The 20,155-nt window shown below is 43.7% G+C and overlaps 3 protein-coding genes, 1 long non-coding RNA gene and 1 pseudogene across 5 annotated transcripts; 3 read left to right on the top strand and 2 right to left on the bottom strand.

The window, feature by feature from the left end:
- Window positions 1-170: 170 nt before the first annotated feature.
- On the bottom strand, window positions 171-1,549 carry LOC130531621 (glutamine amidotransferase-like class 1 domain-containing protein 3, mitochondrial). The gene is made up of 5 exons (XM_057043701.1): window positions 1,503-1,549; window positions 1,173-1,285; window positions 916-1,087; window positions 648-849; window positions 171-565 (listed from the first exon to the last, which is right to left on the bottom strand). Exons 2-5 carry the CDS (start codon window positions 1,278-1,280, stop codon window positions 373-375), a joined length of 675 nt encoding a protein of 224 aa, XP_056899681.1. The 5' UTR covers window positions 1,281-1,285; window positions 1,503-1,549; the 3' UTR covers window positions 171-372.
- A 200-nt stretch (window positions 1,550-1,749) lies between these two features.
- On the top strand, window positions 1,750-6,000 carry LOC130531622 (uncharacterized; annotated as a pseudogene).
- A 3,678-nt stretch (window positions 6,001-9,678) lies between these two features.
- LOC130531603 (uncharacterized) lies at window positions 9,679-10,646 on the bottom strand. The gene is made up of 2 exons (XR_008952144.1): window positions 10,542-10,646; window positions 9,679-10,448 (listed from the first exon to the last, which is right to left on the bottom strand). It is a non-coding gene; the product is annotated as an uncharacterized LOC130531603 (long non-coding RNA).
- LOC130531601 (fragile X messenger ribonucleoprotein 1 homolog) lies at window positions 10,417-14,374 on the top strand. Of its 2 annotated transcripts, none has more exons than XM_057043676.1 (8): window positions 10,417-10,738; window positions 12,435-12,487; window positions 12,579-12,669; window positions 12,758-12,829; window positions 12,987-13,127; window positions 13,253-13,436; window positions 13,528-13,587; window positions 13,679-14,339. In XM_057043676.1, exons 1-8 carry the CDS (start codon window positions 10,682-10,684, stop codon window positions 13,852-13,854), a joined length of 834 nt encoding a protein of 277 aa, XP_056899656.1. In that variant the 5' UTR covers window positions 10,417-10,681; the 3' UTR covers window positions 13,855-14,339. The 2 variants fall into 2 exon arrangements, with proteins under 2 accessions (XP_056899656.1, XP_056899657.1); XM_057043677.1 differs by lacking the exon at window positions 10,417-10,738 and adding an exon at window positions 11,349-12,251 and having other exon boundaries at window positions 13,679-14,374.
- A 3,701-nt stretch (window positions 14,375-18,075) lies between these two features.
- On the top strand, window positions 18,076-20,070 carry LOC130531602 (uncharacterized). The gene is made up of 8 exons (XM_057043679.1): window positions 18,076-18,284; window positions 18,458-18,510; window positions 18,600-18,690; window positions 18,777-18,848; window positions 19,005-19,145; window positions 19,271-19,454; window positions 19,546-19,605; window positions 19,696-20,070. Exons 1-8 carry the CDS (start codon window positions 18,234-18,236, stop codon window positions 19,869-19,871), a joined length of 828 nt encoding a protein of 275 aa, XP_056899659.1. The 5' UTR covers window positions 18,076-18,233; the 3' UTR covers window positions 19,872-20,070.
- The last annotated feature ends 85 nt before the right edge of the window (window positions 20,071-20,155 follow it).

The raw sequence follows: 20,155 nt of genomic DNA, 5'->3' as shown, positions 1-20,155 counted from the left end.
AAATATAAGGCTATCTTTTGCTCTAGTATGTATGTAAGCAACACTGTATTTAGCCAGTAATATGAGAACTTTATGTGATTTAAGAAATAACTCTCTTCTCTGCCGTTTTACTGTTTGATAAAATCACTCCTGAGCCGAGTATAAAAAGATGCAAAAAACACATTCACCTGTTCTTTTTCATAAAGACTTTAATAATGCATTCAGACTTATTTTCACCAGAATTAGTCAGCAGTTTATTACACACAGTTCAGTCCAGTATCAAAGATGATAAGATTGAGCACAAATCCCATTACTGATGGAACTTATTGAAATATGTCCCACAGGATGTAACATAAGATAAAAGCTGATCTTTAACCTGTAATTTAGGTTATTTTAAGCCAGTTTCAGAGTCTCTGAAACCATGACACCTATTCCATCAAACACCTGATGGACGGGAGCGTTGCACATGAACGCACAGGTGGTGACCAGCTTGTTTTTGGCGTCCACGTGAGCTTTGTCCACGTCCGTGTTGACATGTTTGCAGCCCATCTCTCTCACGGCTCCAGCTGTCTGGGCGTACGGCCACCTTACAGGAGAAAAAAACATTACAGTTGAGATTCTTGGGTTTTTTCCCCCATGGGGAGATGGTGATGAAGGGATTCACGTACTTGTCGCACTCTTTGTCGTGTCCCACGGTGAGCTCACACCCGGGCAGGATTTTGGCAGCGAGCACAGGGGAGATGCAGCACATTCCCAGAGGCTTTCCAGCTTTGTGGAACGCCTTGATGAGCTTCTCTATGTCGGGCTGGACAGCACAGTTCTTGCTCTTCACTGCCCAGTCACAGAGGTTTTTCGCCGCGCCGAAGCCCCCTGAAACACGAAGAATAAGGAAAATAATAAGAACTGAGAATGAGAACGAGAATGTGGCAGGCTTACCTGGGATGATAACTGCATCAAACGCTGACACATTTAACTCCACCAGATCAGTGACGTCGCCTCTGGCAATGCGAGCGCTTTCTTGCAAAATGTTTCTCTTCTCCTCTGTGGGTTTGCCCTCGCAGTGATTTACAACATGCATCTGATCTGCATTGGGAGCAAACATCTGCACCTAAACATAAAAACAAACATAAAAATAACGCTCAACCAGGTGGAGGCTCTTTTCCAATGAAATGGAAGCTACCAAAATCTCTTACTTTTGCTCCAGCACGACTCAGGTGCACGAGCACGGCAGAGGCCTCGTGGATTTCTGTTCCATCATACACCCCACAGCCAGAGAGGATGACTGCCACACGCTTCACCATGGTTTCTGTAAAACACCTCAACTCATCAATATTTACGCCGTCTGCTGTCAGCCACCAAAATAAAACATTTACAGATAGGTGGCAGGAAGGCTGTTGCCTGGCAACACAAGTAACAATATTATTTACAGTCCTGCTACTGTCTGAAGCCATAAAGGCTTTTAAATGTTCAGATAAATGAAGTGTTACAGCCACATAGCACAAGTGAAGGTGTGTCTCTCTCACCTAATTCCTGTTGACAAAGCCCGGTCTGTCTGTGAGCTGAGCACCTGCAGGTGACTGACTATTATATACCTGTCTCACGCTGACTCCTCCCACAACCAGCTGACGTCATGCCCCTTTCTCTCATCCAGGAAAAGGTATCTAGATGAATGGTTAACCACCGCGCAATGACAGATCGTTATTTTCCAATCGTTCTTTTCCGTTTACGGGAAGCGCATGAAAGTGTCCTATTTCCTGATGTGTGTGTTTAACTGCGCAGATTTGCGGCTTTTTACCGTGGAACGTTGTCAGAGATAAATATCGGTCAGTGAGATGTAGGTGTAAATAAAGTATATCTTGTCTTTTCTTTTTTTCACCAGTGATGGCTAAGATGATAATTATCATTTGATCAACAAGACAGACCAATCTAAGGTCGGGCAACGCATCATGTTTTTATAGTTTTGGTAATAAATCTTCCTGTCGAAGCTGTTTTCTCCAGAAATCGCCTGTTTTGGATCTTTTGCCGGTCGGACTCACCTGTTTCGGGCTTTCCAGGTGTGGACTCCTGCAGCGCGCTGACGTCACCAGCGGCTCCCTATAAAGAGCGCGTCCTGGCCGCCGGGAGTCCGTGGTCGCCATGGCTCAGGTTCGCTCTCTGCATTGTCTATCGGCATGATAACCATCTCCGGAGGTAAGTCTCATTTACATCAGGTGCTCAGGTGTAGATGGGGAATTCATCTGTCTCCCGTTTTGCTGCTTTCATTCTGTCTCCAGATGACGCCCTTGTTGGGGTGAATATGGTGTCTGGCGGAAAAATAAAATAGAATAAAATACAACTTTCGGAGTTTGGTAACAATTATTCCAGAACTAAAAATGATCTAAATCTACATTTGCCATATAAAGGAAAACAAAATGAAACCTTAAAAATATCATTTTAGACAGTGAAGTAGAATGGGTTGGATTCTACTCTGCTTTTAATGGCTCAATTTAATTTTTGACAGGTTTATTTTTGCCGTGTGTATATACCGACAGAAGACTCCAGACATTAAGGTGTTTCTTCTGACTTATGCAGGTTCTCTCCTGCTTCTGGTTCACAACTATGCCAGCTCCCCTGAAAAAGCCTTCATCCCCAACACCGCGCGCTGGGAATCCTGCTCCTCATCATTGCAGTTCTATTAGCTTATGCAGGTTGGGTTTCTCTCAGCTATTTGTTTTTCATCATTTCAATAAATGTGCAAAAAATTATGTTCCCTTTCCTCTCCGAGCGCAGGTATCCTTCGCAGTCTGTCCCACGGCCGGCTGTTTGCTACCCTGTGTCTGACCCTCTCGGCCCTGTGGTGTGGTTCTGGTCTGGTGTACATCCTAGCAGGTCAAAATGTGCTGCAACCTTTAGAGTTGAGGTCTGCTCTGATCCCAGGCCTGGCTGCATTTACCTTAGCTCTGCTCATCATCGGCAGTGTTGCAGTGATAGAAAAGAAAACAGTCCTGTTCCTCATTGCTGTAGGCATTAGCTTAGCGTGTGCCCATCAGATCGCCGGTCTGGTGGCTGCAGGGTTTGGACAGTCTGCCACAGCGGCCAACTACCTTCTTGTCTGTCTGCTGGGCGTTTACTTTGGGTTTGGAAGGCTGCTGTCCACTATCACTCATGGCAAAGTGGTGCCTCCAGGAACAAGCCAACAGAGCAAAACTGGGGTGAAAACAGAGCAGAACCAGGGGTGCAGTGACGTGGCGTCAGTAGGTCTGGTAATGAACTTGCTGTCCGCTTCCGTCTTAGCCTGTCCGTTACTGGGCGTGGTCCCCACGCTGTTTGTAGGGCACGTCCCCTGGCTGTGGACGGCTGGAGTCTTTCAGCTCGGGGCCTGTGTCCTCCTCTACAGAGCCATGGACACACTAGGCGCCACTTTTTATGGCTTTGTTGCGTTGCTGAAGTTTGCTGAGGGCTACAGCGCCCTTCTAACCTTCTACGGTATCCAAACTGACTCCCCGGTTCCCTTCCCGGTGGTTTTCTCCCTGCTTTTCTTCACCTTGGCTCTATTTAGTTTCCAGAAGAGTTTTCTAGAGGGGCTCTACCACTTGTTTTTTGTTGCTTATTGTATTGCACTTGCGGTCGAGCCTCAAGGCTTCTTCCAAGCAGGCACACAAGGTGTGCAGGGAGCCATATTTGTAGTTTCTGCTGGTATGCTTTCACTTACTGCATACAACATGGTCTCTACTAGCATGGTTCCCACAGGGTCAGGCTATTTCAAGGCGTTAGTGTCCAGGCTGCAGGGGATTACTCTCAGAGCCCAGGATAAAGAGCAGCATTCACCTTACCTGGGCTATTCCAAGTATGCAGATGCAGAGGTGTTGGGCCACGCCTGCAGTGTGCTGGCTGCTTTCGCCATGACGGCCACGTTAGGTGACAGGAACCCCCTGTCTGTGTTGGTTCTACCCTGGGTGGTGGTCGCCGGAGGAGCACTCCAGCTGTTGTGCGGTTCTGTTGCATTCTCTCGCGGTAAATCATTGGAGAGCACAGTTTTTATCCTCTACGGGATGATGTGGACAGTGTGGGGGCTGACGCGATACGCCGGCCTGTACGGTGAAACCAGAGGCTTTAACCTGGCAGTCGGGATCATCGGCTTCATACTGTTTAATAGTTTAGTGATTGTCGCAGCCATGTTTCTAAACCTGGCCTGGTTTGCTTATGCGCTCACCTTTCAACTGATCCTCATCAGCTTCCTCCTGGATGCTTTGGGCGTTCTGCCGTTTGGTTACGACATCGGCGTCACCATCCTCTTTGGTGTAGTCAGTTTTTATTGTTTCCTGGCACACCTTTTCAACAGCACTTTCCAGGTGCCACAGATACCCCTGGGGAAGCCTTTAATTAAGCTGAGTGGGATAGGGGGGGGTTCAAAGGTCTGTCCTCATCTTCCGGCCCGAAAGGCCTCGTCCGTGCAGCAAATCGCAGGTGAGAATCAGCTTCGACCGGACAGTAAAAATAGACAAATAGAAAAAAGAATCAATTCTCTTTTAACATTGGCAGAAATCATGAAAAATGGCGGCATATGTGGAATGCCCACCGACACCGTCTATGTGCTGGTGGCTGCTTGCAACAGGCCTGAAGCAGTCGTCAAAGCTTACAAGTGAGACTCTGTTTTCATGATGATGATGCAAATGTCATCATTGGACCATGCAGACTCTTCTTCTGTTTTTAACTTCAGCGTGAAGAAGGCGGCGCAGGACCGACCCATGTCCATGTGGATCTCCTCCATCAAGCAGCTGGAGCCGGTGCGGCACCTTCTGAACCCTCTGCTCCTGGACTTCATGGAGGCTGCATGGCCATCCTCCATTAGCATGGTCATCCCCAGAGGTAGCCTGGGCACTTTTGTGTTCCTGTACGACTTCTAGGTGTTTTCAGGTGCATGAACGTAGTCTCACACAGGGCCGTGGATGGACATCTTTGGCTTGGGGGACGCTGCCAAGCACATAGGGACTCCACAAAGCATTGCTATCAGGAACCCAGACTGCACTGTGGCCACATACCTCATCAGTCAGGTGGAAGAAAAAGAGGTAACAGTCGAACGATCATCAGATTCAACACTGCAAAAAGTCTTTGTGATGGTATGAAGACACTGCTTCTTCTGCAGGTGGGCCCAATTGCTGTAACCTCGGCAAACCCCACAGGCGAAGCAGACACAACTCACCACAACCAACTTTATGCCAAACTCGGCAACAAGGTGAGGGGAATGTTTGTCATAATGATCATTTTTCAGTGTGGGCTCAAGCTGCATTACTCTTGGTCAGGTGGACGGAGTGTTGTGTGATGGGGCCTCCCCAGAGAACATTGCGTCCACGGTGGTTGACTGTACGAAGATCGAAACGGGCCACATTGGTTTCTTCAGAGTGGGAATTATTCCTAAATCAAAGGTGATCTCTTTTTCTATTTTTGATCACGCTCAGTGTCAGTTTGGTGTCACCCTGCAACTGAAGCTGTTGGCTCCTGTGTTTGTGTTTTAAAAGTGCTTAAAATCTTCGAAGAAGTTCAAAGGAGGCACCAACAGGGGCAGACAAATCCTGCTTTTGAGTATGATCTGGTTCTGCCGTCCACACAAAGGGAGGCAAATCCAGCAAACGAGGCCTGAAGCAGAAAATGACACAATTTCACCTGCACCAAGACCAAAAGACTCAGAACAAAAACCTCAAACAAAACCTCTCAGCAGGTTTCACATTTACATAAAATTATATCACTAAACCAACGTTAAGGGTTTTGTGGCCTGGGTAATTGTTATTCACTTGACTATTGGGTTATGTAACATCCCAAAATGATAATGTATATATTTCGGTGTATATCTAGTTTGTAATTGTATTTTAATTACATGTTGGGTTATTTATAAGCTGTGAATGAATTCTGCTATATAACTGAATGTGTTTGCAGTATTTTATTGTCTTTTATTCTGGGGGACAAAAGATCTCAATGTACTATGATTGTTTTTTGTTTTTAATAAGACAAAGATTGTTTTGTTGAATGAATTGAATTGAACTGAATGAAACAATAAAGACTAAGACATTTTGATATTTCTCAGGGCTCCCTTTGACGAACAGTGCCATTAATTCTGGAGAAAGTGCGCCACCTTACGGTCTTTTGCTGGCATGACTCTTATCTTCTGTTTGTCAGTTTGCGCTGAAATATTCTATGTCAAAGGTTTATCTTTAATATAATAAGATAAGTGTTGTTTTAGGCCTGTGGCGTTGAGATCGAGGAGGGTCCAGTGGAAAGGACTGGAGCTGTGGGCACCATCACCTCCCTGTACTTCAGGGATCCAGACCACAATCTCATTGAGGTGTCCAACTATATGCAGCCATCAGAGGGCTCCTAATGAGACTTTGGCTTTTACACAGAAATGTCTCCAACCACCAGACTGTTTCTTTCTTTTATTTCTCAGAAACAGACAAATACTAAATAGAAATTCAAATACAATTCACTGTTTCAGGATCAGTTTTGATCTGAACAGTGTAGCTTAACGAATTTCCACAGATTATGTTAAATTACTATGTTTGACGACTGAGTACTTTACTAAGTAAAATAATGTACAATTCTCTGTATCAAGTGGCAATTATCAAGAGTGTAGATTAAAATTGAGTTAACTGTTGGAATTTTTTAATGAATATGTATTTTTTTGACACCCATTCATCTGTTCAGATCTTTTGTGGTCGTTTTTGTTTTTTTCTGAGCAAAAATGGCAGAAAACAGTTTAACTTTTCATTTCTCAAGACATACTGATCAAATGTATTAAAAGTTGAATCCAAAGTTGTTGAACTCTTCATTTATTTCAGTATCAAGTGTGTTTAGTAATGATCTCCCACCAGAACACACTCCCAAAATGTATCATCAGTGATCTTATTAATCTGTCACTAAAATGCGAAGCTGAGCAAGTCCAAACGCTTCATTTTGCTGTTCATCAGAACTTAAAAATTGTAACGTCACTAATATGACAGCAAAGATGGAAACTTTCTCAGTATTATTCTATTATCCTTTTATTATCTTTTGAGAGATTACAGCGTCTGCCTCTGAGGATGAGTTGTGTTTGTAGTGAGTTTGCTATGGAATAAGTACATTTCCCAGCAGGTTTATGACATGTTTGTGTGTTCAGTTCAGTTTGCAGAGGAACATATTCGGAGACACAGGACAGTTTTGTTTGAAATAGAAGCATTGTGGTAAATTCCATCAGCTCTACCTATCGGTCAGGTTATGGTACTGCAGCAATACCAGCCGCCAGCTCTTCGCACGGAGCCTAAAAAGGTGTCCACTTTCTCCCCGTGGTGTCGCCAACGCTGAGCTTAATACAAGTCTACACAGGTATGATGGTCAAACTTTAAATACAGAAATAATTCATGTGATTGTGTATTCAAAGCACCTTTGTCACTGCACCTTTTGAAAGGTTAAAGATCAAAGTAAATTTGTTTAATAAGGGTCAGAGCCTTAGCAGCAAAGCTCCAGAGTTAACATTTAAACATTAGTTGAACAAAATCAGCTAAGAGACAAACAAAAAAAAACAAGCTCTAACATGGTTCAAGTCAACGTTGAAGTAAAAGGGCTGAACGGCGCCTTCTACGAGGTGAGGCGCTGCTAAATTTAGATATGATCTCAGCAAAAGCACCTGTATACTTAATATTCACTAGCTCACAGCTGGCATTGCACACACTTGTTAGATCAATACTTAGTTGTTAAGAATTTTAAACTTATTTAACCACGATGTCTTTGAATGTTGTCAATACTGTGACTGGTTCTTTCTCTTTAGGCCCAAATCAAGTCCATTTCTGAAAAGCTACTGGCAGTAGTTTATGAAAACAAGTAAGTTTAATGTTTTTTCTTTATACATCTTAAACCTCTGGAGTGTATTGATGTATTATTAGTTTTGATTATTGACATATATTATCTATAGTCCACAGGAGGAAGTTGAGGTGTATTGCGACTCTGTGCGGCTGCCTCCTCCAAATTTTTCCTTTAACGTGGCTGTTGGAGATGAGGTGGAGGTGAGAACTACCAGTATAACTGATGATTCAATTAATTCAGGTCTGGTAGTTGTAGTTTACCAGTTTTTATGTCCATTGTCTCACAGGTTTTCTCCAGGCTTTGTGATCAGGAACCATTTGGCTGGTGGCAGGCACGGATCACAATGATTATAGGAGAGGTAATTCAGATGTTGCTGCAGAATCAGAAGTCCTTATTTAGAAGCTGGAGTGGATTATTTTAAAAAAGCACAAAAAATAATTCAGCTTGACTGATAATTATTCATTTTCAGAGGAATGGCAATAAAAAAGCTTCCTTTCTTACACTTTTCCCAGTGGTACCTGATTGAATACAAGGATGGATTCCAGGAGTTTGTTAAATCAGGGTCCATCAGAAATAAGAACACAAACACTTTCTGCACCATAGAAATGCTCGTGCAGATCTTCTGGTCAGAAGAACCAACAGTCAGACTGCAGGTGAGCGCTCAGAGCGTACACTCCACATAGGTCTCACGAAGAATTGCACAAGCAGATGTTAAAGTCCTGGCTTTGACAGCTGTCAACCACATGTGATCCATGTCTTCCTCTGTCTGGCCATTTAGAAGGAGCAGTGCAATGCACAACCAGAGACCGAGGATAAGGGCTGTCAGACTGAAGCCGATGACGCTCACCCAACGGAATGTGCTGGTCCCAGCGAGCAAAGGGCCCACGCGACATTCAATAGCAGCTTGCAACACCAGAACTGTCCGAGCAGTGAGGTCAACGGCGGCCAGCCACCAGACTCTGGTGAGAAGAAATTAACCCATAATTCACATGTGAAAGCAATAGAGAAGATGATGATGATGATCATGACGATGGTGATGATGGTGTTTCTGAACAGGCGAACACACTGAAGAATTGTGGCAATCCGACGAAGACCAGCCGGTCTGGACTCTGAAATGTAAGTATCTGGCTTTGTTGTGAAATGAATGCAAGTCACAGGAAGGTAGAAAATTCTGAACACTAACAGACTTTTATAATATGTGTTCTAGTTGATCCCAAGCCTCCAAAGGCCAGCAAATCCGCCCGTCGTCGTCGTCGCAATTGCCAGCGTCAACTGCGTGATTACACAATGGATGATGAGTACGATGACGAAGAAATTAGGATGACCCCACAGGGACTCTGCCTATTCCGATTGTTTGGCAGCCGATGGGTGGCAATGGCCTAATCAGTTTTTCTTTTTGAAATATTTCCTTTTTAATGATCCATTTTTTTCGTGAATTTCATGAATATTTGTGATATTTGTGAGTACAATCTGAATATACTCCGGTGTTTTGACACGATTTGAGTCAATTTGGAGAAATTCAAATGCAATAAAAGCCAAACCTTAATTCTTTTAACCCCAATTCTTAGATCTCGAACATCATATTCTTATTATTATATTAAAGATAAACCTTTGACATAGAATATTTAAGCGCAAACTGACAAACAGAAGATAAGTGCCATGCCAGTAAATGACCGGAAAGTGGCGCACTTTCTCCAGAATTAATGGCACTGTTCGTCAAAGGGAGCCCTGAGAAATATCAAAATGTCTTAGTCTTAATTTGTTTCTTTCAGTTCAATTCATTTCATTCAACAAAATAATCTTTGTCTTATTAAAAACAAAAAATAATCATAGTACATTGAGATCTTTTGTCCCCCAGAATAAAAGACAATAAAATACTGCAAACACTTTCAGTTATATAGCAGAATTCATTCACAGCTTATAAATAACCCAACGTGTAATTAAAATACAATTACAAACTAGATATACACCGAAATATATACATTATCATTTTGGGATGTTACATAACCCAATAGTCAAGTGAATAACAATTACCCAGGCCACAAAACCCTTAACGTTGGTTTAGTGATATGACTTTATGTAAATGTGAAACCTGCTGAGAGGTTTTGTTTGTCTTCTGAGTCTTTCGGTCTTGGTGCAGGTGAAATTGTGGTATTTTCTGATTCAGGCCTTGTTTGCTGGATTTGCCTCCCTTTGTGTGGACGGCAGAACCAGATCATAGTCAAAAGCAGGATTTGTCTGCCCCTGTTGGTGCCTCCTTTGAACTTCCTCGAAGATTTGAAGCACTTTTAAAACACAAACACAGGAGCCAACAGCTTCAGTTGCAGGGTGACACCAAACTGACACTGAGCGTGATCAAAAATAGAAAAATAGATCATCTTTGATTTAGGAATAATTCCCACTCTGAAGGAACCAATGTGGCCCGTTTCGATCTTCGTACAGTCAACCACTGTGGACGTAATGTTCTCTGGGGAGGCCCCATCACACAAACTCCATCCACCTGACCAAGAGTAATGCCGCTGGAGCCCACACTGAAAAATGATCAGTATGACAAACATTCCCCTCACCTTGTTGCCGAGTTTGGCATAAAGTTGGTTGTGGTGAGTCGTGTCTGCTTCGCCTGTGGGGTTTGCCGAGGTTACAGCAATTGGGCCCACCTGCAGAAGAAGCAGTGTCTTCATACCATCACAAAGACTTTTTGCAGTGTTGAATCTGATGATCGTTCGACTGTTACCTCTTTTTCTTCTCACCTGACTGATGAGGTATGTGGCCACAGTGCAGTCTGGGTTCCTGATAGCAATGCTTTGTGGAGTCCCTATGTGCTTGGCAGCGTCCCCCAAGCCAAAGATGTCCATAACTAGTTGACTAACTAGTTCTTCTCCCGGCGAGGATGGCGCTTCGGACAGTGGGAAGGTGTCTGTGGAACTTTCAGAGAAACCATTCTAAGGTACCATAGTTTGATGTTTTTAGGAATATGTAGATATATATATATTTATAATTTTTTTTTTTTGAGTGGAACTCTCGACGTTCACATTATGTAAGTGGACGAAAATCGGTCACCTGCAACCAGAATTAGAGGATTTCTTCAGCGCAGATAACTAATAACGGTGAAAGTATCGGGGGAAATTTGAAAATTAATGTCGTATAAAGTAGATCAATTATTTTTATACAAGGATAGGAGCAGATATGTGGATACTGACTGCAGTACTTCCTTTGGCCACTGAGTGACGTTGTTTCGCTAACACCCTTTTTACATTCTTGACACCTATATTTAAGGCGCGCAATTTAATCATTGTTTCCTTTATAGACAGTCACTGTCAGAGGTTTCAGGTTGAAAACGACCAGCCCAGTTGAAGTGAGCCATTTAGATCATTTAGTTCTAACCGTGCAGAGTGTGCCAGACACGGTCAACTTCTACACCACGACCCTCGGCATGCAGGTCATCACTTTCAAGGTATGTCAGACGTTACCATGACACTTAGGTCATATCAACACGTGTCAGGCTGAAGAAGCTGCTAGAGAGGGCACCCATTCATCTGTTCAGATCTTGTGTGGTCGTTTTTGTTTTTTTCTGAGCAAAAATGGCAGAAAACAGTTTAACTTTTCATTTCTCAAGACATACTGATCAAATGTATTAAAAGTTGAATCCAAAGTTGTTGAACTCTTCATTTATTTCAGTATCAAGTGTGTTTAGTAATGATCTCCCACCAGAACACACTCCCAAAATTTATCATCAGTGATCTTATTAATCTGTCACTAAAATGCGAAGCTGAGCAAGTCCAAACGCTTCATTTTGCTGTTCATCAGAACTTAAAAATTGTAACGTCACTAATATGACAGCAAAGATGGAAACTTTCTCAGTATTATTCTATTATCCTTTTATTATCTTTTGAGAGATTACAGCGTCTGCCTCTGAGGATGAGTTGTGTTTGTAGTGAGTTTGCTATGGAATAAGTACATTTCCCAGCAGGTTTATGACATGTTTGTGTGTTCAGTTCAGTTTGCAGAGGAACATATTCGGAGACACAGGACAGTTTTGTTTGAAATAGAAGCATTGTGGTAAATTCCATCAGCTCTACCTATCGGTCAGGTTATGGTACTGCAGCAATACCAGCCGCCAGCTCTTCGCACGGAGCCTAAAAAGGTGTCCACTTTCTCCCCGTGGTGTCGCCAACGCTGAGCTTAATACAAGTCTACACAGGTATGATGGTCAAACTTTAAATACAGAAATAATTCATGTGATTGTGTATTCAAAGCACCTTTGTCACAGCACCTTTTGAAAGGTTAAAGATCAAAGTAAATTTGTTTAATAAGGGTCAGAGCCTTAGTAGCAAAGCTCCAGAAGTTAACATTTAAACATTAGTTGAACAAAATCAGCTAAGAGACAAACAAAAAAAACAAGCTCTAACATGGTTCAAGTCAACGTTGAAGTAAAAGGGCTGAACGGCGCCTTCTACGAGGTGAGGCGCTGCTAAATTTAGATATGATCTCAGCAAAAGCACCTGTATACTTAATATTCACTAGCTCACAGCTGGCATTGCACACATTTGTTAGATCAATACTTAGTTGTTAAGAATTTTAAACTTATTTAACCACGATGTCTTTGAATGTTGTCAATACTGTGACTGGTTCTTTCTCTTTAGGCCCAAATCAAGTCCATTTCTGAAAAGCTACTGGCAGTAGTTTATGAAAACAAGTAAGTTTAATGTTTTTTCTTTATACATCTTAAACCTCTGGAGTGTATTGATGTATTATTAGTTTTGATTATTGACATATATTATCTATAGTCCACAGGAGGAAGTTGAGGTGTATTGCGACTCTGTGCGGCTGCCTCCTCCAAATTTTTCCTTTAACGTGGCTGTTGGAGATGAGGTGGAGGTGAGAACTACCAGTATAACTGATGATTTAAGGATGACTCAGGTCTGGTAGTTGTAATTTACCAGTTTTTATGTCCATTGTCTCACAGGTTTTCTCCAGGCTCAGTGATAAGGAACCATTTGGCTGGTGGCAGGCACGGATCAAAATGATTATAGGAGAGGTAATTCAGATGTTGCTGCAGAATCACAAGTCCTTACTCAGAAGCTGGAGTGGATTATTTAAAAAAAACAGCACAAAAAATAATTCAGCTTGACTGCTAATTATTCATTTTCAAAGGGTTGGTAATAAAAAAGCTTCCTTTCTTACACTTTTCCCAGTGGTACCTGATTGAATACAAGGATGGATTCCAGGAGTTCGTCAAATCAGGGTCCATCAGGAATCAGAATAAGAACACTTTCTGCACCATAGAAATGCTCGTGCAGATCTTCTGGTCAGAAGAACCAACAGTCAGACTGCAGGTGAGTGCTCAGAGCGTACGCTCCACATAGGTCTCACGAAGAATTGCACAAGCAGATGTGAAAGTGCTGGCTTTGACAGCTGTCAACCACATGTGATCCATGTCTTCCTCTGCCTGGCCATTTAGAAGGAGCAGTGCCATGCCCAACCAGAGACCGAGGATAAGGGCTGTCAGACTGAAGCCGATGACGGTCACCCAACGAAATGTGCTGGTCCCAGCGAGCAAAGGGCCCACGCGACATTAAACAGCAGCTTGCAACACCAGAACTGTCCGAGCAGTGAGGCCCACGGCGGTCAGCCACCAGACTCCGGTGAGAATAAATGAACCCATAATTCACATGTGAAAGCAATAGAGAAGATGATGACGATCATGACGATGGTGATGATGGTGTTTCTGAACAGGCGAACACACTGAAGAACTGTGGCAATCCGACGAAGACCAGCCGGTCTGGACTCTGAAATGTAAGTATCTGGCTTTGTTGTGAAATGAATGCAAGTCACAGGAAGGTAGAAAATTCTGAACACTAACAGACTTTTATAAAATGTGTTCTAGTTGATCCCAAGCCTCCAAAGGCCAGCAAATCCGCCCGTCGTCGTCGTCGCAACGGCCAGCGTCAACTGCGTGATTACACAATGGATGATGAGTACGATGATGAAGAAATTAGGATGACCCCACAGGGACTCTGCCTATTCCGATTGTTTGGCAGCCGATGGGTGGCAATGGCCTAATCAGTTTTTCTTTTTGAAATATTTCCTTTTTAATGATCCATTTTTTTCGTGAACTTCATGAATATTTGTGATATTTGTGAGTAAAATCTGAATATACGCCGGTGTTTTGACACGATTTGAGTCAATTTGGAGAAATTCAAATGCAATAAAAGCCAAACCTTAATTCTTTTAACCCCAATTCTTAGATCTCGAACATTATATTCTTATTATATTAAAGATAAACCTTTGACATAGAATATTTAAGCGCAAACTGACAAACAGAAGATAAGTGCCATGCCAGTAAATGACCGCACGGGAGCGCATTTTCTCCAGAATTAATGGCACTGTTTGTCAAAGGGAGCCCTGAGAAATATCAAAATGTCTTAGTCTTAATTTGTTTCTTTCAGTTCAATTCATTTCATTCAACAAAATAATCTTTGTCTTATTAAAAACAAAAAATAATCATAGTACATTGAGATCTTTTGTCCCCCAGAATAAAAGACAATAAAATACTGCAAACACATTCAGTTATATAGCAGAATTCATTCACAGCTTATAAATAACCCAACGTGTAATTAAAATACAATTACAAACTAGATATACACCGAAATATATACATTATCATTTTGGGATGTTACATAACCCAATAGTCAAGTGGTAGTCAACGTTGGTTTAGCGATATGACTTTATGTAAATATGACTCGACTCTGCAACATCGCGTGGACATCGGGGGCAGTGCCGCTGGATTGGCAGACCGGGGTGGTAGTCCCTCTTTTTAAGAAGGGGGACCGGAGGGTGTGTTCAACTATAGGGGGATCACACTCCTCAGCCTCCCTGGTAAGGTCTATTCAGGGGTACTGGAGAGGAGGGTCCGCCGGATAGTCGAACCTCGGATTCAGGAGGAGCAATGTGGTTTTCGTCCTGGGCGTGGAACAGTGGACCAGCTCTACACACCGTCAACAGGGTCTTCGAGGGTGCATGGGAGTTTGCCCAACCAGTCCACATGTGTTTTGTGGACTTGGAGAAGGCATTCGACCGTGTCCCTCGGGGGATCCTGTGGGGGGTTCTCCGAGAGTATGGGTGAGTTTGGTCCGAATTGCTGGCAGTAAGTCGAACTCGTTTCCGGTGAGGGTTGGTCTCCGCCAGGGCTGCCCTTTGTCACCGATTCTGTTCATAATTTTTATGGACAGAATTTCTAGGTGCAGTCATGGTGTTGAGGGGGTCCGGTTTGGTGACCTCAGGATCGGGTCTCTGCTTTTTGCGGATGATGTGGTCCTGTTGGCGTCATCGGCCCGTGACCTCCAATAACACTGGATCGGTTCGCTGCCGCATGTGAAGCGGCTGGGATGAAAATCAGCACCTCCAAATCCGAGGCCATGGTTCTCAACCGGAAAAAGGTGGAGTGCCTTCTCTGGGTCAAGGAGGAGATCCTGCCCCAAGTGGAGGAGTTCAAGTACCTCGGGGTCTTGTTCACGAGTGAGGGAAGAATGGAGCGGGAGATCGACAGGCGGATCGGTGCGGCGTCCGCAGTAATGCGGACTCGATTTACCGGTCGATCTACCCTCACCTATGGTCATGAGCTTTGGGTAATGACCGAAAGAACAAGATCACGGGTACAAGTGGCTGAAATGAGCTTCCTCCGTAGGGTGGCTGGGCTCTCCCTTAGAGATAGGGTGAGAAGCTCTGCCATCCGGGAGGCTCGGAGTAGAGTCGCTGCTCCTTCACGTTGAGAGGAGCCAGATGAGGTGGCTTGGGCATCTAGTTAGGATGCCCCCTGGACGCCTCCCTGGTGAGGTGTTCAGGGCATGTCCCTCCAGTAGGAGACCCCCGGAAGACCCAGGACACGTTGGAGAGACTATGTCTCTCGACTGGTCTGGGAACGCCTGGGGATCCCTCCGGATGAGCTAGAGGAGGTAGCTGGGGAAAAGGAAGTCTGGGCTTCTCTCCTTAGGCTGCTGCCCCTGCAACCCGACCCCGGATAAGCGGTAGAGAATGGATGGATGGACTTTATGTAAATGTGAAACCTGCTGAGAGGTTTTGTTTGTCTTCTGAGTCTTTCGGTCTTGGTGCAGGTGAAATTGTGGTATTTTCTGATTCAGGCCTTGTTTGCTGGATTTGCCTCCCTTTGTGTGGACGGCAGAACCAGATCACGGTGGTCCTGGGATTAGCACAGGGATCACATCCTTAAACTTAGCTACAGCATTATCTGAAAGACATCTGCTATAGTAAGACTTTGTTCTGAGCATAGAAGAATCCTTAATCATAAATGTGAAAGTGATCAAAGAATGGTCTGACAGGAGGGGGTTCTGAGGGAAAACTGACACATGTTCTACCTCAACACCATAAGTCAGAACTAGATCTAGGGTGTGGTTGAAGTTATGAGTTGGTTGGTTCATCTCCTGGAGGAAACCAACTGACTCAAGTAATGAAATGAAGCCATTTCTAAAGCTGTCATTTACAACGTCTACATGGATATTAAAGTCTCCAATGATAATGACTTTATCTGTTCTGAGGACCAAGTCAGATAAGAAATCAGAGAACTCGGACAGGAACTCTGAATGTGGCCCAGCAGGGGGCCGATATACAACTACAAACAGAAGTGGCTTTTCTGCCTTCCAGTTCAGATGGGTGATGCCAAGAGTCAGGCTTTCAAATGAACTGGAGCCATATTTTGGTCTAGGATTAATTAATAACTTGGAGTGATAGATTGCTGCCACTCCCCCTCCCCGACCAGTAACAGGAGGAATATGATAATTAAGATGGGTAGGAGGAGTAGATTCATTTAAGCTAACATACTCCTCCTGAAGCCAGGTCTCAGTAAGACAAAATAAATCAATGTGATGATCCGCTATCAGGTCGTGTATGAACAGGGATTTACACAGAAGAGATCTAATATTTAACAGTCCACACTTCATTGTGATATTAGTTTCTCCAACTTGTGCTTTTGTATTAATTTTAATAAGATTATGGTGATTGACTGCTCCCCTGCTCTGTGCTTGGTGAACTTTTAACTGTGGAACAGAGACTACCTCTATAGTGTTAAATATATTATTATTGGTGGATGAGGGTTCTATGGAAGCAGCAGAGAGGTGTGTAAGACTACAACTCTGCATCCTGGTCTGGACCCTGGATTGTCAGGTCAGTTTGGGTCGAATAAAATTAGCCAAATTAATAGAAATGAGAGAGGCACCATCCCGTGTGGGATGGACACCGTCTCTCCTAATCAGACCAGTTTTTCCCCAAAGGTGCTCCAGTTGTCTATAAAGGCCACCTGGTTATCGGGGCACCACCGTGACAGCCAGCGACGAAGCGATGACATGTGGCTAAACATCTCATCGCTGGCCAGATTGGGGAGGGGACCAGAGAATGCTACGGAGTCCCACATCGTTTTTGCGTAATTGCACACCGACTCTATGTTAATTTTGGTGACCTCCGACTGACGAAGCCGGGTGTCGTTGGCTCCGACGTGAATAATAACTTTACCAAATTTGCGTTTACGTCTCGCCAGCAGCCATAAATTTGCTTCTATGTCGCCCGCTCTGGCCCCCGGAATGCACCTAACTATGGTCGCTGGAGTCGGCTTCACGTAGCGCAAAACAGAGTCTCCAATTACCAGGGACGGTTTCTCAGCGGGTGTGTCGCCGAGTGGGGAAAAGCGGTTAGCCACGGGAAGCGGTTGGTGGTGCACCGCGGGTCTTTGGTTTGGGCTACGCTTCCTGCGAACCGTCACCCAGCCGCCCTGGCTCGCCGGCTGCTCGGCTGCTGCCGGGGGACCGCTAGCTGTAGCTACGCTAGGCGGCTCCGCAGCAGCTAGCTTATCCTGGCTACCTGACGCAACTCCAGTTAACTCCAAGCTGCGGAACCGCGTCTCAAGCTCGCTAAGTCTCACCTCCATAGCCGTAAATTAACTACACTTTCTGTACCTATTCCCTCCACTCAATGAGGCAGAGGAGTAACTAAACATTTCATACGCTGAAGAGACAAAGACACCGGGTGAAACAGACGGTGAGGCCATGCTAATAGTCGGCGAAGCCCTGTATTTGGATAGTTTCTCACTGTTGTTATCAGGTGACTACAATGTCCCAAGTGTTCGAATTTTAAGTAAAGTGAATACAACACACCAAGTGTTCAATATTAAGTAAAGTAAAGTGAAGACAACATCTCGTGCACAGTGCAACTAGCGAACGATTGAGAAGAATGGAACTGACGCAATACGTTAGCAGCAGGGGACAAAGGTGAGCGAGAGGAAGAGTATTCAAAGCACCTTTTGAAAGGTTAAAGATCAAAGTAAATTTGTTTAATAAGGGTCAGAGCCTTAGCAGCAAAGCTCCAGAAGTTAACATTTAAACATTAGTTGAACAAAATCAGCTAAGAGACAAACAAAAGAAACAAGCTCTAACATGGTTCAAGTCAACGTTGAAGTAAAAGGGCTGAACGGCGCCTTCTACGAGGTGAGCTAAATTTAGATATGATCTCAGCAAAACAACCTGTATACTTAATATTCACTAGCTCACAGCTGGCATTGCACACACTTGTTAGATCAATACTTGTTAAGAATTTTAAACTTATTTAACCACGATGTGTTTGAATGTTGTCAATACTGTGACTGGTTCTTTCTCTTTAGGCCCAAATCAAGTCCATTTCTGAAAAGCTACTGGCAGTAGTTTATGAAAACAAGTAAGTTTAATGTTTTTTCTTTATACATCTTAAACCTCTGGAGTGTATTGATATTATTAGTTTTGATTATTGACATATATTATCTATAGTCCACAGGAGGAAGTTGAGGTATATTGTGACTCTGTGCGGCTGCCTCCTCCAAATTTTTCCTTTAACGTGGCTGTTGGAGATGAGGTGGAGGTGAGAACTACCAGTATAACTGATGATTCAATTAATTCAGGTCTGGTAGTTGTAGTTTACCAGTTTTTATGTCCATTGTCTCACAGGTTTTCTCCAGGCTTTGTGATCAGGAACCATTTGGCTGGTGGCAGGCACGGATCACAATGATTATAGGAGAGGTAATTCAGATGTTGCTGCAGAATCAGAAGTCCTTATTTAGAAGCTGGAGTGGATTATTTTAAAAAAAGCACAAAAAATAATTCAGCTTGACTGATAATTATTCATTTTCAGAGGGATGGTAATAAAAAAAGCTTCCTTTCTTACACTTTTCCCAGTGGTACCTGATTGAATACAAGGATGGATTCCAGGAATTTGTCAAATCAGGGTCCATCAGAAATAAGAACACGAACACTTTCTGCACCATAGAAATGCTCGTGCAGATCTTCTGGTCAGAAGAACCAACAGTCAGACTGCAGGTGAGTGCTCAGAGCGTACGCTCCACATAGGTCTCACGAAGAATTGCACAAGCAGATGTTAAAGTGCTGGCTTTGACAGCTGTCAAACACATGTGATCCATGTCTTCCTCTGCCTGGCCATTTAGAAGAAGCAGTGCCATGCACAACCAGAGACTGAGGATAAGGGCTGTCAGACTGAAGCCGATGACGCTCACCCAACGGAATGTTCTGGTCCCAGCGATCAAAGGGCCCACGCGACATTCAATAGCAGCTTGCAACACCAGAACTGTCCGAGCAGTGAGGCCCACGGCGGTCAGCCACCAGACTCCGGTGAGAATAAATGAACCCATAATTCACATGTGAAAGCAATAGAGAAGATGATGATGATCATGACGATGGTGATGATGGTGTTTCTGAACAGGCGAACACACTGAAGAACTGTGGCAATCCGACGAAGACCAGCCAGTCTGGACTCTGAAATGTAAGTATCTGGCTTTGTTGTGAAATGAATGCAAGTCACAGGAAGGGAGAAAATTCTGAACACTAACAGACTTTTTAATATGTGTTCTAGTTGATCCCAAGCCTCCAAAGGCCAGCAAATCCGCCCGTCGTCGTCGTCGCAACGGCCAGCGTCAACTGCGTGATTACACAATGGATGATGAGTACGATGACGAAGAAATTAGGATGACCCCACAGGGACTCTGCCTATTCAGATTGTTTGGCAGCCGATGGGTGGCAATGGCCTAATCAGTTTTTCTTTTTTGAAATATTTCATTTTTAATGATCCATTTTTTTCCTGAACTTCATGAATATTTGTGATATTTGTGAATAAAATCTGAATATACTCCGGTGTTTTGTGATGATTTGAGTCAATTTGGAGAAATTCAAATGCAATAAAAGCCAAACCTTAATCCTTTTAACCCCAATTCTTAGATCCCGAACATTATATTCTTATTATATTAAAGATAAACCTCTGACATAGAATATTTCAGCGCAAACTGACAAACAGAAGATAAGTGCCATGCCAGTAA

This window comes from Takifugu flavidus, chromosome 9, assembly GCF_003711565.1.
Source record: "Takifugu flavidus isolate HTHZ2018 chromosome 9, ASM371156v2, whole genome shotgun sequence".
NCBI classification, from domain to species: Eukaryota; Metazoa; Chordata; class Actinopteri; order Tetraodontiformes; family Tetraodontidae; genus Takifugu; species Takifugu flavidus.
This window is presented reverse-complemented; position numbering and strand designations above follow the sequence as displayed.

What these genes read in the sequence shown, in the direction of transcription:
- LOC130531621 (XM_057043701.1), bottom strand. Translation starts at nt 1,280, where the DNA reads ATGGTGAAGCGTGTGGCAGTCATCCTCTCTGGCTGTGGGGTGTATGAT. An exon ending in TGATGCAGTTATCATCCCAG is followed by an intron (nt 850 to 915) that starts GTAAGCCTGCCA and finishes TTCGTGTTTCAG; the next exon opens with GGGGCTTCGGCGCGGCGAAA. An exon ending in CACGACAAAGAGTGCGACAA is followed by an intron (nt 566 to 647) that starts GTACGTGAATCC and finishes TTCTCCTGTAAG; the next exon opens with GTGGCCGTACGCCCAGACAG.
- LOC130531601 (XM_057043676.1), top strand. Translation starts at nt 10,682, where the DNA reads ATGGCGCTTCGGACAGTGGGAAGGTGTCTGTGGAACTTTCAGAGAAAC. An exon ending in TTCAGAGAAACCATTCTAAG is followed by an intron (nt 10,739 to 12,434) that starts GTACCATAGTTT and finishes CTTTCTCTTTAG; the next exon opens with GCCCAAATCAAGTCCATTTC. An exon ending in GCAGTAGTTTATGAAAACAA is followed by an intron (nt 12,488 to 12,578) that starts GTAAGTTTAATG and finishes TATTATCTATAG; the next exon opens with TCCACAGGAGGAAGTTGAGG.
- LOC130531602 (XM_057043679.1), top strand. Translation starts at nt 18,234, where the DNA reads ATGGTTCAAGTCAACGTTGAAGTAAAAGGGCTGAACGGCGCCTTCTAC. An exon ending in TCACAATGATTATAGGAGAG is followed by an intron (nt 18,849 to 19,004) that starts GTAATTCAGATG and finishes CACTTTTCCCAG; the next exon opens with TGGTACCTGATTGAATACAA. An exon ending in GCCAGTCTGGACTCTGAAAT is followed by an intron (nt 19,606 to 19,695) that starts GTAAGTATCTGG and finishes TATGTGTTCTAG; the next exon opens with TTGATCCCAAGCCTCCAAAG.